The sequence below is a fragment of the Syngnathus typhle genome, linkage group LG16 (genome assembly GCF_033458585.1).
Source record: "Syngnathus typhle isolate RoL2023-S1 ecotype Sweden linkage group LG16, RoL_Styp_1.0, whole genome shotgun sequence".
NCBI classification, from domain to species: domain Eukaryota; kingdom Metazoa; phylum Chordata; class Actinopteri; order Syngnathiformes; family Syngnathidae; genus Syngnathus; species Syngnathus typhle.
In genome coordinates, this window is record NC_083753.1 from 10,895,501 (window position 1) to 10,909,052 (window position 13,552).

Genomic DNA, 13,552 nt, shown 5'->3' on the forward strand with positions numbered 1-13,552 from the left:
ACGCTGTAAGTCTCGATATTAAGATTGTTTACGTGAGATGCGTCAAACTCCGAATGACTAAAACCACTGATAGTCCTAAATAATTTCCCCTAAACGTGACTAGTTGAGTACTGGTTTAGCGATCCCAAATTATCGCGAGAAGACCCTCCGAACGGCACAATCTCTTACTGAGCTACTTTCACCGAAGCACGGAAGTGTACATTTCCATCCGACTCGTCACATGACATCACTGATATGAAAGTCTGTTTCACGTTGGCCTGAGTCAGACGACAGTCAAATCGTTCACAAGCGTCACGTTTTTAGTTTCGGCGTCGCACCGTGGTAAGAACTAACTGTTTTTATGCACACCAACTGCAGCCGTGACACCTTTTTCCTGTTGCGCCAGCTAACGTGCGCTAACTAGCTAGCATCCTGTCAAAAAAATATCATCGTGGCGATCGAAGTGTGTGGCCGCTTGATTCGATCGTGCAATACTTCCGTTTAACAATGTTGGTAAAACAGCCGCTGTATTTTTCAGTTTCTGATTCGCACTATCTTTAGTTGGCCCTCCCTGTCATCCAGGGAGGGGGCGGTGCTTCATCTTTCTGAGCCTTGCATACTACCCTGTTTGTCGTGTTTCTAGTCATGGAGAGATTGGAAGAGACATCAGAGCTCCAGTCGCGACTGTCATCGCTGTCCTTCACGTCTTTCCCAGGAATAACATCCAAACATTGCGACAGCGACCCAACGGATAGGTGAGCGATGGTTTTGTTGTTATTGTGATATGTCAGAACGGATCATTTGACATTAGTTTTTGTGTAACTTAATTAAACTGTGTTGCTTGGTCCTCAATTGGGAAAACCACACTGAGTTTGCCAACCCATATTGAGCCATTTAACATTGTTAGCAATGTGCACCACCCAAAAAAAAATAATCCCCAAAAGCATGCATACTGATCTTAATTTTAAAATAACATACTCTGCATGAAACGTTGGCATGTTTAATTGCAATTGGATCCCATAGCAGTAAGCCTTGTATACTGTTGCATGAATGGCAACAGGTGGATCTGCAGGTTATTGTACTTTGACCCTATCTAATGGATGCGAGGTATAGAAATATGTTTAATGCCTCTGAGCCAGAAGGTTGTCCCGATTCCTCTCATGTGACCTCTATGCAAAGAAAATAAACTCCACAAGTTGCTTTGTCTCCAAATATTTATTCCATGTATTCCCCCCCAACAACGTGTTTACGTCAGACTCCAAAACACAGACCTCTCCATGAACTTAAGCCAGTCTCCAAAACAAACAAATATGGATGCATCTGAGCAGCGTGAAGAGGTAGGTTGATGTGCATGTCAGTGAAGTCCCCGTTGATGGAGGTGTTCTGCTATAAATGTCTTGTTTTTGTATTTTGAGGCTAATGACGAGGCCCCTGCTGAGCACACCTCAGGGGACCAGGGTGAGAAGAACAGCGCAGGGAGCCCTCTGCCCTCCACTGAGATTAAAGGTTCGTATGTCATCATGATTGATGTTTTGATCTATGCAGGGCTTGGTTCAAGTGGCAGTTTGTGTCTAGGGCTGGATTTAGGATCACGCTATATATCCACATTATAGTGTCCTTTTACATAATAGTTGTATTGCTATTAGACTTGTCAGCTGCACAAAGAAAATTAGTTGAAGCAAGCAGTTGTTAATATGTGATAGCGAAAAGTGCATACAAATAGCTCGTCTGATTCCTAACACATACTCTGAAATTATCATCAACACGCCGCTGTTATTTTTTGCTCCCGCTGCAGCTGAGACACCCCCCTTGAACCCCCCGTCGACGTGGACATCTGCTGCCCTCAAAGAGCTCAAGGCCAAGCTTCGAACGGAGAAGGACAGCATGGTGACGGTGTATCGAGGCGACATCATGACTGTGCACGTGCCCACCATGCCAGAAGCCAAGAAGGTCTGCTGGGAGTTTGCCACAGATGGCTACGACATTGGCTTTGGCATCTATTTTGACTGGACTCCCGTCACGAGTCGAGCCATCACTGTGCACATCAGTGAATCGAGTGATGATGAAGATGAAGAGGAGGAGCTGGAAGGTCGGCAATCGTTAAAGAACACAATAGAGTATTTTTCTGTTTTAGGTATTTTCAGGTTGGTTTTTTTTCTACAATTTCACACGTCCCCCATAGGGAACATAGAAAAAATCTTTATCAGTGCATTCTGAAGTATTTTTGAGTGATGTTTGAGGTATTCCTCCCCTAAAGGAAAAAAATCTCAATTTTTTTTATTTGAAATATTAATGTTGGTGTCATTGTTTTCCACTTTATGTCACTTAGTGGTTTACATCAATGTGTTTATTTGCAATCGCAGGCCCGCTCCCCAATGGCGATGTGGAGAAGGGCTCCAAAGCACAAAGCAACTCCAACCTGGTTGAGCTCATACCCGTGTACCGCCAGGACAGCCACATGACCGTCTTCGCCGGCAGCCACGACTTCCCGGGCGAAGGCACTTACCTCTTCAAATTCGACAACTCCTACTCTTTATGGCGAAATAAAACACTTTACTACAGAATTTATTACTGTGCCTAAAATGCCAAATGAATGTATGCTTTAAAGAAGGAAATGACACTTAATTATGAGTGCAAAAGATATTTTAAATGATCTAAAGTACAAACAAAGAGGTTACGTATAATAGGCATATCTATTTTCTACCACTCAGCTTGTGTTGCCAAATGTAACATTTTGAAAAAGCCTTTCATTTGTAGCCGTCCTGTTAAAATCCAATCTTAAAACACATACTGTGAGATTTGTCAAGTAGCGGCTATCAGGGACGACCTCCACATCATCTACTTGCTAGATGTTCCAAGTGCTCTCAATTCATGTATTATTTGCTGTTACTTAGAGTTCTTTCTTTTTAACCTCACCTCGATCCGTTGTAATGTATCGTGTGTCAGTAGAGATATAAATCAAGAATGTACTCAAGCAAGCGATGGCTGATATCCAGTGTGTGCTTTTTATATTTTATGACACAATTTGAGCCGCTCGTTATGACATAAAGCTCTTATTATGTAATAGTGGTCAATATTTACATTTGTCCAGTCGCTGGCTTTAATTTGTTGTCGTAATGTTTCATCTATATGTATTGTAGTTTGTGCACAGGTCTATATGTGAGTGAAGGTCACAGTGGATGTTCTGTGTTAAATAGTTGTGTTCGGCTGCATTCCAAACTACCTTATTTCACATTTTACGTACTTTAAAAGCTTTCTATCGTTTGTTCTGTATCTTTAAGTTATGATGCTCCTGAGACTTTATAATTCACAATAAAGAGATTATTGTCTACTTTACTGCATTGCAAGAGTACAATGACTTCAAAAGTACATGAAAGCATGAATTTAACTGGAAATGTGTTTCACAAGAGTCTCCAGTATGTGCTGGGCCATAATTACAAAAGGTCTCCTGTGGTTCCATTAATTGCGGTATTAAGGGAGTGAGTGATGTAACCGTTACCAGGATCCCGGTGAAACTTATTTTCCACTATCCCCACATGACCAGGTTTACCCAAGTTATACTCGATTTATAATACCTTAAGTATTTTAGACGTTTGTATTTATTACACTTTTAGACCATTTTTAGACGTGTTAAGATGTTTGGGTCGTCTAATAGACGTCTATTAGACATCAAAATGCTCGCAGTTATTAAAAGTCTAAATCAGATTGCATAAGAAGGGAAATATGCTTGGTTTGAAGTTCATTTCAAATGTGCAGACACAAAAGAACAAAAGAAAAGAAAAACTGCTTGGTAAATATTTCAAAAATGAACAATATAATGAAGAAACAAGGGAATATAGGTAGCCAGGTAACAGGTGCGACATATTGTTTACTTCCGTGTTCTTAACCAATCAGGTTGCAACAAGAGCGAGTTACATTTCTGAGGAGTTGTGAGTCTTAAAAATTATGGGACTGCTAAACTTCTACGTCCTTTGGTCCCTGCGTGACGCGCCGCGACAATTTATTAGGTACGTCAACATATATTGCATATAGTATATTGTTTTGATTGCAATCGATTCGAGGAAACATGTTGGTCGTTGTGCAGCAAATCAAACCGAAGATGCTTCCACGTCCACGTCCCACTGCCTCTACCCAAACAGCTGGTGATCTTCGGCCTCGGTGACTGGGGTTGTGGCGAGAGCACCATCTCCGCGGAGGTCGTGGTCAGCGTTGACGTGCGGCAAAACATTGGCACTCTCACTTCTCAAATCAGGTATGTTTGTGTTGTTTTTGCCTCATTGCGTGGGGGATGACGTGGGTGGGTGCTCTCCTCTCCTGTTCCCTGCAGGTGTTTGACGTTTGAGGGAGGCTGGTGCTCTGAAATCGAGATGGTGGCAGCACAAAAGGGCAGGAGGGGAGTTTATGGCAAGATAGTTCTCACCGTGTGTACAAAGGTGCTTGATTCCTCTGAATATGGAAGTGGTGGGTGGCCAGGGCCAGCCAGGCTGATATGCTCAAACTTTTACTTTTCCGTCTCTCCCCCTTTTAAAGAAAATACAGTAATCCCTCGTTTATCGCGGATGATTGGTTCCAAAAACCACCCACGATAAGTGAAATCCGCGAAGTCGCCAACAAGAAGTACTGGGCAGGCTTAGCGGAAAGATGCTAATTCGCGATCGTACTAACACACGAAAACGGACTTCTAGAGGAATGTAAATGAACATTTGGAGCAATACTACATTATCGTAAAGGTTAGACCTCTTTCCTCAATTTAGAAATTTTATTTTGACTTTTAAATGTTTTTTTTTAGAAAAAATCTGCGATGTAGTGAAACCGTGATAAACGAAACGCAAAGTTGCGAGGGATCACTGTAGTCTCCTTTTCCATTATTGTTAATGACTATATGTCTCTCTGAAATTGTTCCAGGATCAAGGCAACACCTTAAGCAGCAGTACTCCTCTGCCACGGAAAAAATGTCTGTTCCCAGAACAGCTCGGCACCACAAATCTCTCATGCACTTCACTCCAAAGTGTTGCAGAGGACATGGTGAGATGACTGGCTTGTAGATAGTTCACATGTGCCACTCGAGTCCAGTTTACACACATTTATTTTTTGGCAGGTAACCCCCAACTCTTCGCAGTTGGCCGACAGTGTTTGCGATATCCAGGTTAATAAAGTTGATACCGGCACTTTGGACACAGGATATAAACCTTCACTTTGGCCTACGGTAAGAGACACTTTCCTGTCTTTAGGGACTAAAGGTATAATTACAAAATTATTGTGAGGGTTTTGTGACTTCTTTGAAAGGACAAGACCCCCAGACGGACCGTCATCAGCAAGCGAGGCCGTTTAACATGGAGCTCCGACAGTTCTATCGAGGGCATCGACCGAGCGTCGACTGCCAAGAAAATGAGGCTGACCAGGATGAACAGCCAAGAAGAGATAACTGAGCAGATAAAGACAGAAGATAGAGAAGGTAAGTTACAAAGAGGGGAAAAAAGGATTAAACTGCTTTTTGACACAGATCTGCTATAGTTTTAGTGTGTCCATCACGGCGCTGGAGCCATACGATGTGCCTCAGTGACCCTGACACTGCCATTCTTATTGGTGGAGAAACTTCAGATCAGAATTCCTGCAAGGATTCCCTGTGGAAGCTGGAGTTAGGTCACTACAAACATTTGTTAAGTCACAAATGCAGGGTATATTTTTTTTTGTATTATATTTATATTTAATTTATAATTTTCCCTTATGCAGACAATGATTTCTGGTACCAAATGAGCTCCTCCACATCCGGACCTGCTCCTCCTTGTGCCAGGGGACACTCGGCGACTTATGACCCCGAATCTAAGGCCATCTATGTTTACGGTGGCTTGAGGGAAGGCCAACGCTACAGCGAACTGTACATCCTTAATACTCTGACCTGGAAGTGGAAGCTTGTCACGGTGGGTTTTTATTATTATTATTATAAAAATGAAATGCAATCTTGAGACTTTTTTTCCATTTAGGCTCAAGGAAATGTTCCCACCTTGGCGTATCATTCCGCTGCTTTTTATAAGAAGGAGCTTTTTATTTTTGGTGGGGTTCATCCGAGCCAGTCTTCCGGGGAAAAGTCATGCAGTAATGCTCTGTACATCTTCAACCCAGAGTTTCAACTGTGGTATAAGCCCATAGTGGATGGAGACAAACCTCTGCCTCGCTTTGGGTTAGTGTCCGCTGCAGTTCACTCCACCACATTCACGACTTTATTATTATTTGTTCTAATGTCAAACTTGTTTTATTTTTGTTCAAAAGCCACTCAATTACGCTTCTATCTCACAAGTTGATCATATTTGGTGGTCGCAAAACTGCCACATATCTAAATGACCTCCACATCCTCGACCTGGGTAAGATTACGAATGAATCGACTGTACTTGGTCTATATTTATGTTGGTCAATACTGATGTAGGTTCCCCCCCCCCCCCCTTCTGTCCTGGGTGAAGGTTTGATGGAGTACACAGCTGTGAAGTGCGGGAACATACCACCGCTGCCTCGAGGGTAAGTGTACTTGATAACCTTGAATTTAAAAGAGGAGTTAAAAAATAAAAATAAAAATCTGTCTACATGAACAGGTTTCATGCTGCCCTCCCAATTTCAGACAACAGGATTTTAGTGAGTGGGGGCTGCAGTGCAATCGGAGCCTTGCGAGATGTGCATATCTTCAATATTGGTAAATCGTTTTATTCATCTAAATACCTCAAGTTGAATACCACATTTGAAAAAACACGAAAGCATTCAATTTCAGATCTTCCTCTGTATTCATTGCTTTGCTTCCCCATCAGACACCAACCTGTGGAGTTCAGTGCAAATGTCCGAGTTGAGTTTCAAGCCTCGCGCCGGACACAGCATGATACATTTCAAATCGTCAGACTCTCCGACGCAGAGGAAAGATGAATCTGCCAAAGTCCACTGCACAATACTCGTATTTGGTGGCTCAGACTGCGCTGGTACCTTCTACAATGACACAGTTAAGTGCACAGTTAAGATTTCCTAATAATGATTTATTGTCTTTTTTAATCTGGAAAGGACTTTTCGAAACGTGCATGTAATGTTTGCAAAAAGGCTGTTGGTTATCTTGCATAATTTAAGCCAACGTTTGCAGCTCAGTCTTCTTTTAGCTCCTGACATCCCATAATTATCTTGTATTATATTGTCCTTTCTCCAAGCAGCTAATATGCTGCAAGCTGTGTGATGTCACACTTTGCATAACAAATCAGTAATTTTCACAGAAGGTCAATTGAACCGTGTATATATCAATCACAATAATGCTGAGCTTGGTTGTTTAATAATGATATTAATAAATGATAATGTTTTTACTAAGAAAGACTTTGCTTGTTTCAAATTACAGCCATAGGCAGTGGTCATGTTCAAAGTATTTTATTTATAGGTGTAGAAAGTTGGGGCAGTTTCTCCTAAGCTTGCAGCTCAACTGGCGTGTCAGGCTGGCATGATGGATGGCTCACTTGGAAAGCCTCAATCTTCATTAAGGTTTCATTTAGCCTTTGGATAGTTGGATACAAGCTCAGATCCACTTTAAACCTGAAAGATAGAGTAAATAAATCTGATGGGGGTAACAAAATTACCAAAATGAAAAGGTCAAGGTGTCGTATGCATTTTGTGGACGAGCATAGTGCAGTCAAAATTTACCTTTCTGCATTGTAGACTTGTGGGACCAGACAGACGTCAGCCATGGATATCTCCAAAGTAAAAGGGCTCCAGTTAAACAAGCCCACAATATTCCGTGCTCTTCATTAACATTCTGAATATTTTAAAGATCTTACCTCATCGCCTACACAGTATTTTCCCGCTGTTTGCTTCAGCAAAGGCTCAAGAGCTGAATGAGTGCAAATATCCACGTGTTTAATATTCAAATATTTTACTGCCAGGGGGTTCTGATGTCAGCGACTGACCTTCAAAACCTCGATTAATGAAGTATTGCGCCCACTGCACCTTCTCCGCGCCAATCTTTTGGATCACATGTAAATTCTGAAACAGCCAACAGGTCATGTAGTTTACCAGTGATATAACTTCAATCATGAAGAACTACTAAATACTTACCTGCAGAGGTTGAATCCCGGATGCAATGAGATCACTTATCATCCTAACGTGGGCCCTTTTTACGGGGTCTGAGGGCAAGAGGCGCGGTCCGGGCCTGGTCTCATCAATATACTGGATTACTGCCAACTGTGTTGTGAGCCAAACATTATTAAAATGTCACAGAGAGAGAAGAAAAAAAAAATGGGGGGGGGGGGTGAGGCTTACCGACTGAGAAAGGGTGACGCCATCAATTTCAACAGCAGGTACTTGCTGCATTGGGTTTAAAGTCTTGTAGTCCTCTGTGAGCTGCAACACACATTTTGTCACTAAAAATGACTAATTTAATTTCTAGTTTTAATTGCTCATGTCAACTGTACCTGCTGACCTCCATCTTTGATCAGGTTGACTGGCACTTGGTCATATTCTATACCTTTTAGGGCGAAAGCTAACGCACAAAAAGTTTAATCTTGATGATAACAAGTGCAAAAAGAATGCTAGAAATGTAAAGCAAGTACTTACCAATGCGCACCCGCCATGAGCAAGAACTTCTGAAATATCCATGGAGGACAGGCTGAATGAAAACAGAAGGACATAGCGTTATTACATATGAAAACGATCCCGAATGCTCCAAATGGTCTTTTTGCATTTCTTGTAGTTCACCTTGGTTTGCTCAGACATTGCTTCTCAGTCGAGTTTGCACAGTGCAGAAAAAAAAAAAACCCAAAAGTTCTAACGAGTTGACCAGACACGTCCGCGTCACAGCCAATCGGATGTGCTCCTCGCATCCCACCTACCCACTTTTTGGTCCATGACTAAGCAATATTACGGTCGCATCTCGAAACTCGCAAACAGTAGCAAATCAGTAATAAAGTACCTTTGCCAGGAGAAGACAGGACAATCGCATAGTGGGGGCGAGTTTCCTTTTTATTTGCTTATGTTGAAAGCGCCTGTCATGCGTTCCAGAAGCTGGATGTGCCACTTTAACGACTTCAATTTTAGACACAAATACATTGTTTTGGTCGCATAAATTAAAAACAGAGCTAGGAAGTGTTTTGCACGTCGATTGGTCAAAATCTGTTTTGTAGGCGGGATTTCGTAAATTCTCTACTGATGATTGGCCCAATTTCTTTCCTGTCAACCAATTAGGCTGCCTGTTTATAGACCAATAGTGCGCTTCATATTTGCTTAAGCCCCGCCTATGTATAAGGACCATTAGAGCGAAAACTGAGCGCGGTCGTCCTGAGGTCATCCTCGACTCACCTGGGAAGTGAACTTACTAGACATAGATCTCCACCATGGCCTCCTTGCATTTAAGATCAACACTCAAGACAAAGGTAAGAATGCAAGCATTATAGTATGTGCAACTTTGCCAAACTGTGAGGGGTCATCATGGCTTAGACTTGTTTACACAGGTCTCCCAGACAGGATTAACTTCACTTGCAAATTCTCCAATGCATTCATCTTGTGGGAATACTTTGATATGGTCTCACATTAAATTGTGTTTCTTTACAGGTCCTGTTTAAAGCTGGACGAACGTGCTGCTACTCCACCTCTCGGGTCAATTTTCACCTTTTATTAGCCTTGCGCACTCCAGTTCAACCTAAAATCTGTTTTTAAATTATTATTATTATTAACCTGTCCTCACAGCCAACCACTAAGCTGTTCATCGATGGAAAATTTGTTGACTCCAACACATCAGAGTGGCTTGATATTCACAATCCTGTAAGTATTCTTTCATAGCAGCAACATGTAATGCTTCAGTCCAAACTTATTTTTCGTCATCCCATCAGGTTTTGCCCCAGATTTGCAGTTTGATTGATGCAAATATATTCCCTTAGTACAACCGGTGTCCTAAATTTAAAAGGTCCCTGCTGACATCAACCACTCAAATATTCATGGAGTTAATCTGCACTGCAGGCGACCAATGAGGTGATTGCCCGTGTACCGAAAACCACGCAGCAGGAGATGTCCGCCGCCGTCGACTCCTGCGCCAAGGCCTTCCGCTCCTGGTCCGAGACCTCCATTTTGGCTCGGCAGCAGGTCTTTCTGCGCTATCAGCAGCTCATTAAGGACAACATTGTAAGAAAGCCTTAAATACGTGACTGGTTACTTTTCAAACTGATCTGATGGCCATCTTGTGTCTTAGAAAGAACTTGCAAAGTCCATCACCGTGGAACAAGGCAAGACCCTTGCCGATGCAGAGGGCGATGTGTTCAGGGGATTGCGTAAGTAACACGTGTGTGCGCATGTGCGTGTCTGCACTTTCATTTCTGGTTACACAAATGGTTAATGAGTTATGTTGGCCACTCAGAACAAAGGGCACTTTGCACCATTTGACCTTTTCGGTCACAAAATATCATTAAAATTTTGAGTGCCAATTTAGAATATGTACTCAGAATATAATTAGTGCCGGAGAGGCGAGGAAATGTTGACGTTTAATTAATTCTTCCAAAAATAAATAGTGAAGTGGATGAAGTAGTGAGGAAAGAATGCAAATTAGTTTTGGAAGCTCTGTTAGCAGCATATCAAGTTGGAGGTCCAACAAAGGCATATTCTTTGTCATTATGAATTATTTTGTCATTTTGGATATGTGTAGCCATCTTACTCTGGACTTAGTCAGTAGTTTATACTTGCATAGAGAACGATGATTTGTGGAAAAGTCTGCTCGATAAATTGCAATCAAGTTGATTTCTTCTCTGACCACAGAGGTCGTTGAACACGCCTGCAGCATCACCTCACTGATGCTTGGTGAAACTCTGCCCTCCATCACCAAGGACATGGACACGTACACATACCGCCTGCCCCTCGGCGTATGCGCCGGCATCGCCCCGTTTAACTTCCCTGCCATGATCCCGCTTTGGATGTTTCCCATGGGAATGGTGTGTGGCAACACGTACCTCCTGAAACCTTCCGAGAGGGTGCCGACGTGCGCCATGTTGCTGGCCAAGCTGCTGCAGGATGCTGGAGCTCCTGACGGGACCCTCAACATCATCCACGGACAACATGATGGTGTGTATTTACTACTTGTACTCAAAGTAGCTGCTTGAGTGTATGACACAGTATGATGATGATGTCACAATATGACTCCTCGTCATTGGTCATGCCTCTGCGTTTTTGGGGGTCACTGTGTCAAGTTTATTTCTATTCTTCCTACCACAGCTGTGAACTTCATTTGTGACCATCCATCCATCAAGGCCATCAGCTTTGTTGGCTCCAATCAGGCAGGCGAGTACATTTATGAGAGGGGATCCAAAAATGGCAAGAGGGTGCAGTCCAATATGGTGAGTGCTAAAACATGCAATACAGAAGCCATGCCATTTTAAAAATGAACACTAGGTGGCAGCCTTATACAACACATTCGTCTTGATTGTGCTACTAGTACCGATAGGTTGAAGGCTGCTGGATGCAATTCACTTAGTTTATTTGCAAGCGTGTTATAATGACCGTATTTACAGTAGTTGTCTTTTCTTTTTTTTAATAGGAGTAAAATCATAAAGCACTCGAATAGATGACAAGTAGAAAAAGCAAAGGAGGACTTTTGCATGGAACTCTACATTTGTCTCACATCTTGATTTTACAGAATCAACCAAATCTAAAAGTCAGCTTTCATGTACTTTTAGGGAGCAAAGAACCACGGTGTGGTGATGCCTGACGCCAACAAGGAGAACACACTGAACCAGCTGGTGGGGGCCGCGTTCGGGGCCGCCGGTCAGCGCTGCATGGCTCTGTCCACGGCCATCCTAGTGGGCGAGGCTCGCGGCTGGCTGCCTGAGCTTGTGGAGCGCACCAAGGCTCTGCGTGTTAATGCAGGTAATCTTTAGGTTGAACTTTATCCAGAGCCACTGGTTTCCCTGAAGGCCTTTTGACCAAGCGTAACTATCTAAGATTTCCACCAATATGACGCACAGGAAACCCTCATGTACAATTTCTGAGGGAGTTCCTCAGGCTGCCCCGTCAGTTCAGTTATTTGTGTGCTTCATTTTGGAATGTCGCTACCACATCATGCGAGCGCCGCCGGCGTACATGTAACAGTATAACCGCTTGTTTTCTGGGGGCCCGCTCAGGAGATCAGCCCGGTGCAGATGTGGGGCCCCTGATCTCTCCGCAGGCTAAGCAGAGAGTGTGCAGTTTGATCCAAAGTGCTGAGGACCAGGGCGCCAAGGTGCTCCTGGACGGGCGACAGGTTAAAGTAACGGGGTACGAGAACGGAAACTTTGTTGGTCCAACCATCATTGGTGAAGTCACGGTATGTATTTTAGCATTTAATTAGCGTTCAATTGTTCCACCTATAAGTCATGTGTTGCTTCCACAGCCTCAGATGAAGTGCTACACCGAGGAGATTTTCGGACCCGTGCTGGTTGTCCTCGAGGCCGACACTCTCGACGACGCCATCCATTTGGTCAATGGCAATCCCTACGGCAACGGTACCGCCATTTTCACTACAAATGGCGCCACAGCTCGCAAATACACTCACGAGGTGGACGTGGGCCAGGTGAGTGTGGGTGACACTTTGTATCATCGTGGCTCTATAATATTTTCAATGGGGAAACACCTCGTATTTAAAAATGATTCATTTCCATGGAATGTTTACCCTTGACCAAAATCTACACGTGTTCAATCAAAACAGCAGGACGTGTTCTATTATAGACGGAGTGATTCCGACGGTCTTGTTTAAGCAGGGCTTGGCGTCGCCCTGTTTGTTTGCCGGTGGAGCCCAGTCGTGCCGTGTTTGCTGTTCACATGTCGGGGAATGCTGTGCGGGCCATGTGCTCGACTCCTCTCCAACAAACAAACATTTTGCCACCTCTATCTTCTTTGCCAAAACATTTCCAAACCTATTTGTGTCTTCTCCAACATTCTAAGCAACCGTGCCATGTTTCGCTTAAACTTGTAACAAAGATATCCCCCCCCCCCCTTTCCCTCCTTCTTCCCGTTCACTGTTTCCAACACTGCAAATTTAAACCACAAGTTATCTTTGTGCTGGTGCTTGTCCCTGCAATTTTGGCCCCAGGGGGACTTTTATAAACCTCCCAAACATGGAATTGCCGGTAAAACACAGGTTTTTATTTTTTCTTCAGGTCGGAGTCAATGTTCCCATTCCCGTGCCTTTGCCCATGTTCTCCTTCACTGGCTCAAGAGGATCTTTCAGAGGCGACATGAACTTCTACGGAAAACAAGTGAGCAAACAAATCCTGGAAAGCAAAACAAAATCACTCTTGTTGACAAACAATGTTTTATTTGTATCCAGGGCATTCAGTTTTACACACAGATCAAAACAATCACTTCCCAGTGGAAAGCTGAGGATGCTACACTCAAGAGTCCTGCCGTTACCATGCCAACAATGGGCCGCTAGAATAACCCGTACTGACTACTGGACGTGGAAACTTCTCAGATAAATGACGACTCAATGGTACTTAATAAACCGGATTTATTCAAGTAGTCAGGCACTCTATATCGCTCCAATCCAGTCAATAGTATTGGGACACTTGCCCATTACAGGAACTGAGGATGTTGTGCAGTG

At 43.3% G+C, this 13,552-nt stretch overlaps 4 protein-coding genes across 8 annotated transcripts; 3 read left to right on the forward strand and 1 right to left on the reverse strand.

Moving 5' to 3' along the window:
• The first annotated feature begins 160 nt into the window (after positions 1 to 160).
• On the forward strand, positions 161 to 3,315 carry tmed8 (transmembrane p24 trafficking protein 8). Its single transcript, XM_061300864.1, has 6 exons — positions 161 to 321; positions 623 to 734; positions 1,235 to 1,316; positions 1,395 to 1,485; positions 1,775 to 2,068; positions 2,343 to 3,315. The coding sequence occupies exons 2-6, from the start codon at positions 625 to 627 to the stop codon at positions 2,558 to 2,560; spliced, it is 795 nt and encodes a 264-aa protein (XP_061156848.1). The 5' UTR covers positions 161 to 321; positions 623 to 624; the 3' UTR covers positions 2,561 to 3,315.
• A 548-nt stretch (positions 3,316 to 3,863) lies between these two features.
• On the forward strand, positions 3,864 to 7,404 carry zgc:163014 (uncharacterized protein LOC100038766 homolog). 4 transcript variants are annotated; one of them, XM_061301486.1, is made up of 13 exons: positions 3,864 to 3,986; positions 4,064 to 4,231; positions 4,307 to 4,412; positions 4,885 to 5,004; positions 5,078 to 5,185; positions 5,266 to 5,434; positions 5,494 to 5,622; positions 5,713 to 5,900; positions 5,964 to 6,160; positions 6,250 to 6,341; positions 6,438 to 6,492; positions 6,567 to 6,664; positions 6,777 to 7,404. In XM_061301486.1, the coding sequence occupies exons 1-13, from the start codon at positions 3,925 to 3,927 to the stop codon at positions 6,986 to 6,988; spliced, it is 1,704 nt and encodes a 567-aa protein (XP_061157470.1). In that variant the 5' UTR covers positions 3,864 to 3,924; the 3' UTR covers positions 6,989 to 7,404. The 4 variants fall into 4 exon arrangements, with proteins under 4 accessions (XP_061157470.1, XP_061157472.1, XP_061157471.1 ...); XM_061301488.1 differs by having other exon boundaries at positions 3,873 to 3,986; positions 4,119 to 4,231; XM_061301487.1 differs by having other exon boundaries at positions 3,893 to 3,986; positions 6,593 to 6,664; positions 6,777 to 6,917.
• On the reverse strand, positions 7,356 to 9,071 carry gstz1 (glutathione S-transferase zeta 1). 2 transcript variants are annotated; one of them, XM_061301494.1, is made up of 9 exons: positions 8,906 to 9,071; positions 8,551 to 8,602; positions 8,409 to 8,476; positions 8,257 to 8,337; positions 8,053 to 8,178; positions 7,905 to 7,980; positions 7,776 to 7,828; positions 7,642 to 7,691; positions 7,356 to 7,533 (listed from the first exon to the last, which is right to left on the reverse strand). In XM_061301494.1, exons 1-9 carry the CDS (start codon positions 8,933 to 8,935, stop codon positions 7,407 to 7,409), a joined length of 663 nt encoding a protein of 220 aa, XP_061157478.1. In that variant the 5' UTR covers positions 8,936 to 9,071; the 3' UTR covers positions 7,356 to 7,406. The 2 variants fall into 2 exon arrangements, with proteins under 2 accessions (XP_061157478.1, XP_061157479.1); XM_061301495.1 differs by lacking the exon at positions 8,906 to 9,071 and adding an exon at positions 8,692 to 8,857.
• Positions 9,072 to 9,079: 8 nt separating this feature from the next.
• aldh6a1 (aldehyde dehydrogenase 6 family, member A1) lies at positions 9,080 to 13,470 on the forward strand. The gene is made up of 12 exons (XM_061301491.1): positions 9,080 to 9,365; positions 9,544 to 9,588; positions 9,679 to 9,753; positions 9,949 to 10,110; positions 10,178 to 10,256; positions 10,738 to 11,040; positions 11,191 to 11,312; positions 11,652 to 11,841; positions 12,096 to 12,277; positions 12,344 to 12,523; positions 13,110 to 13,208; positions 13,280 to 13,470. The coding sequence occupies exons 1-12, from the start codon at positions 9,327 to 9,329 to the stop codon at positions 13,382 to 13,384; spliced, it is 1,581 nt and encodes a 526-aa protein (XP_061157475.1). The 5' UTR covers positions 9,080 to 9,326; the 3' UTR covers positions 13,385 to 13,470.
• Positions 13,471 to 13,552: the final 82 nt, after the last annotated feature.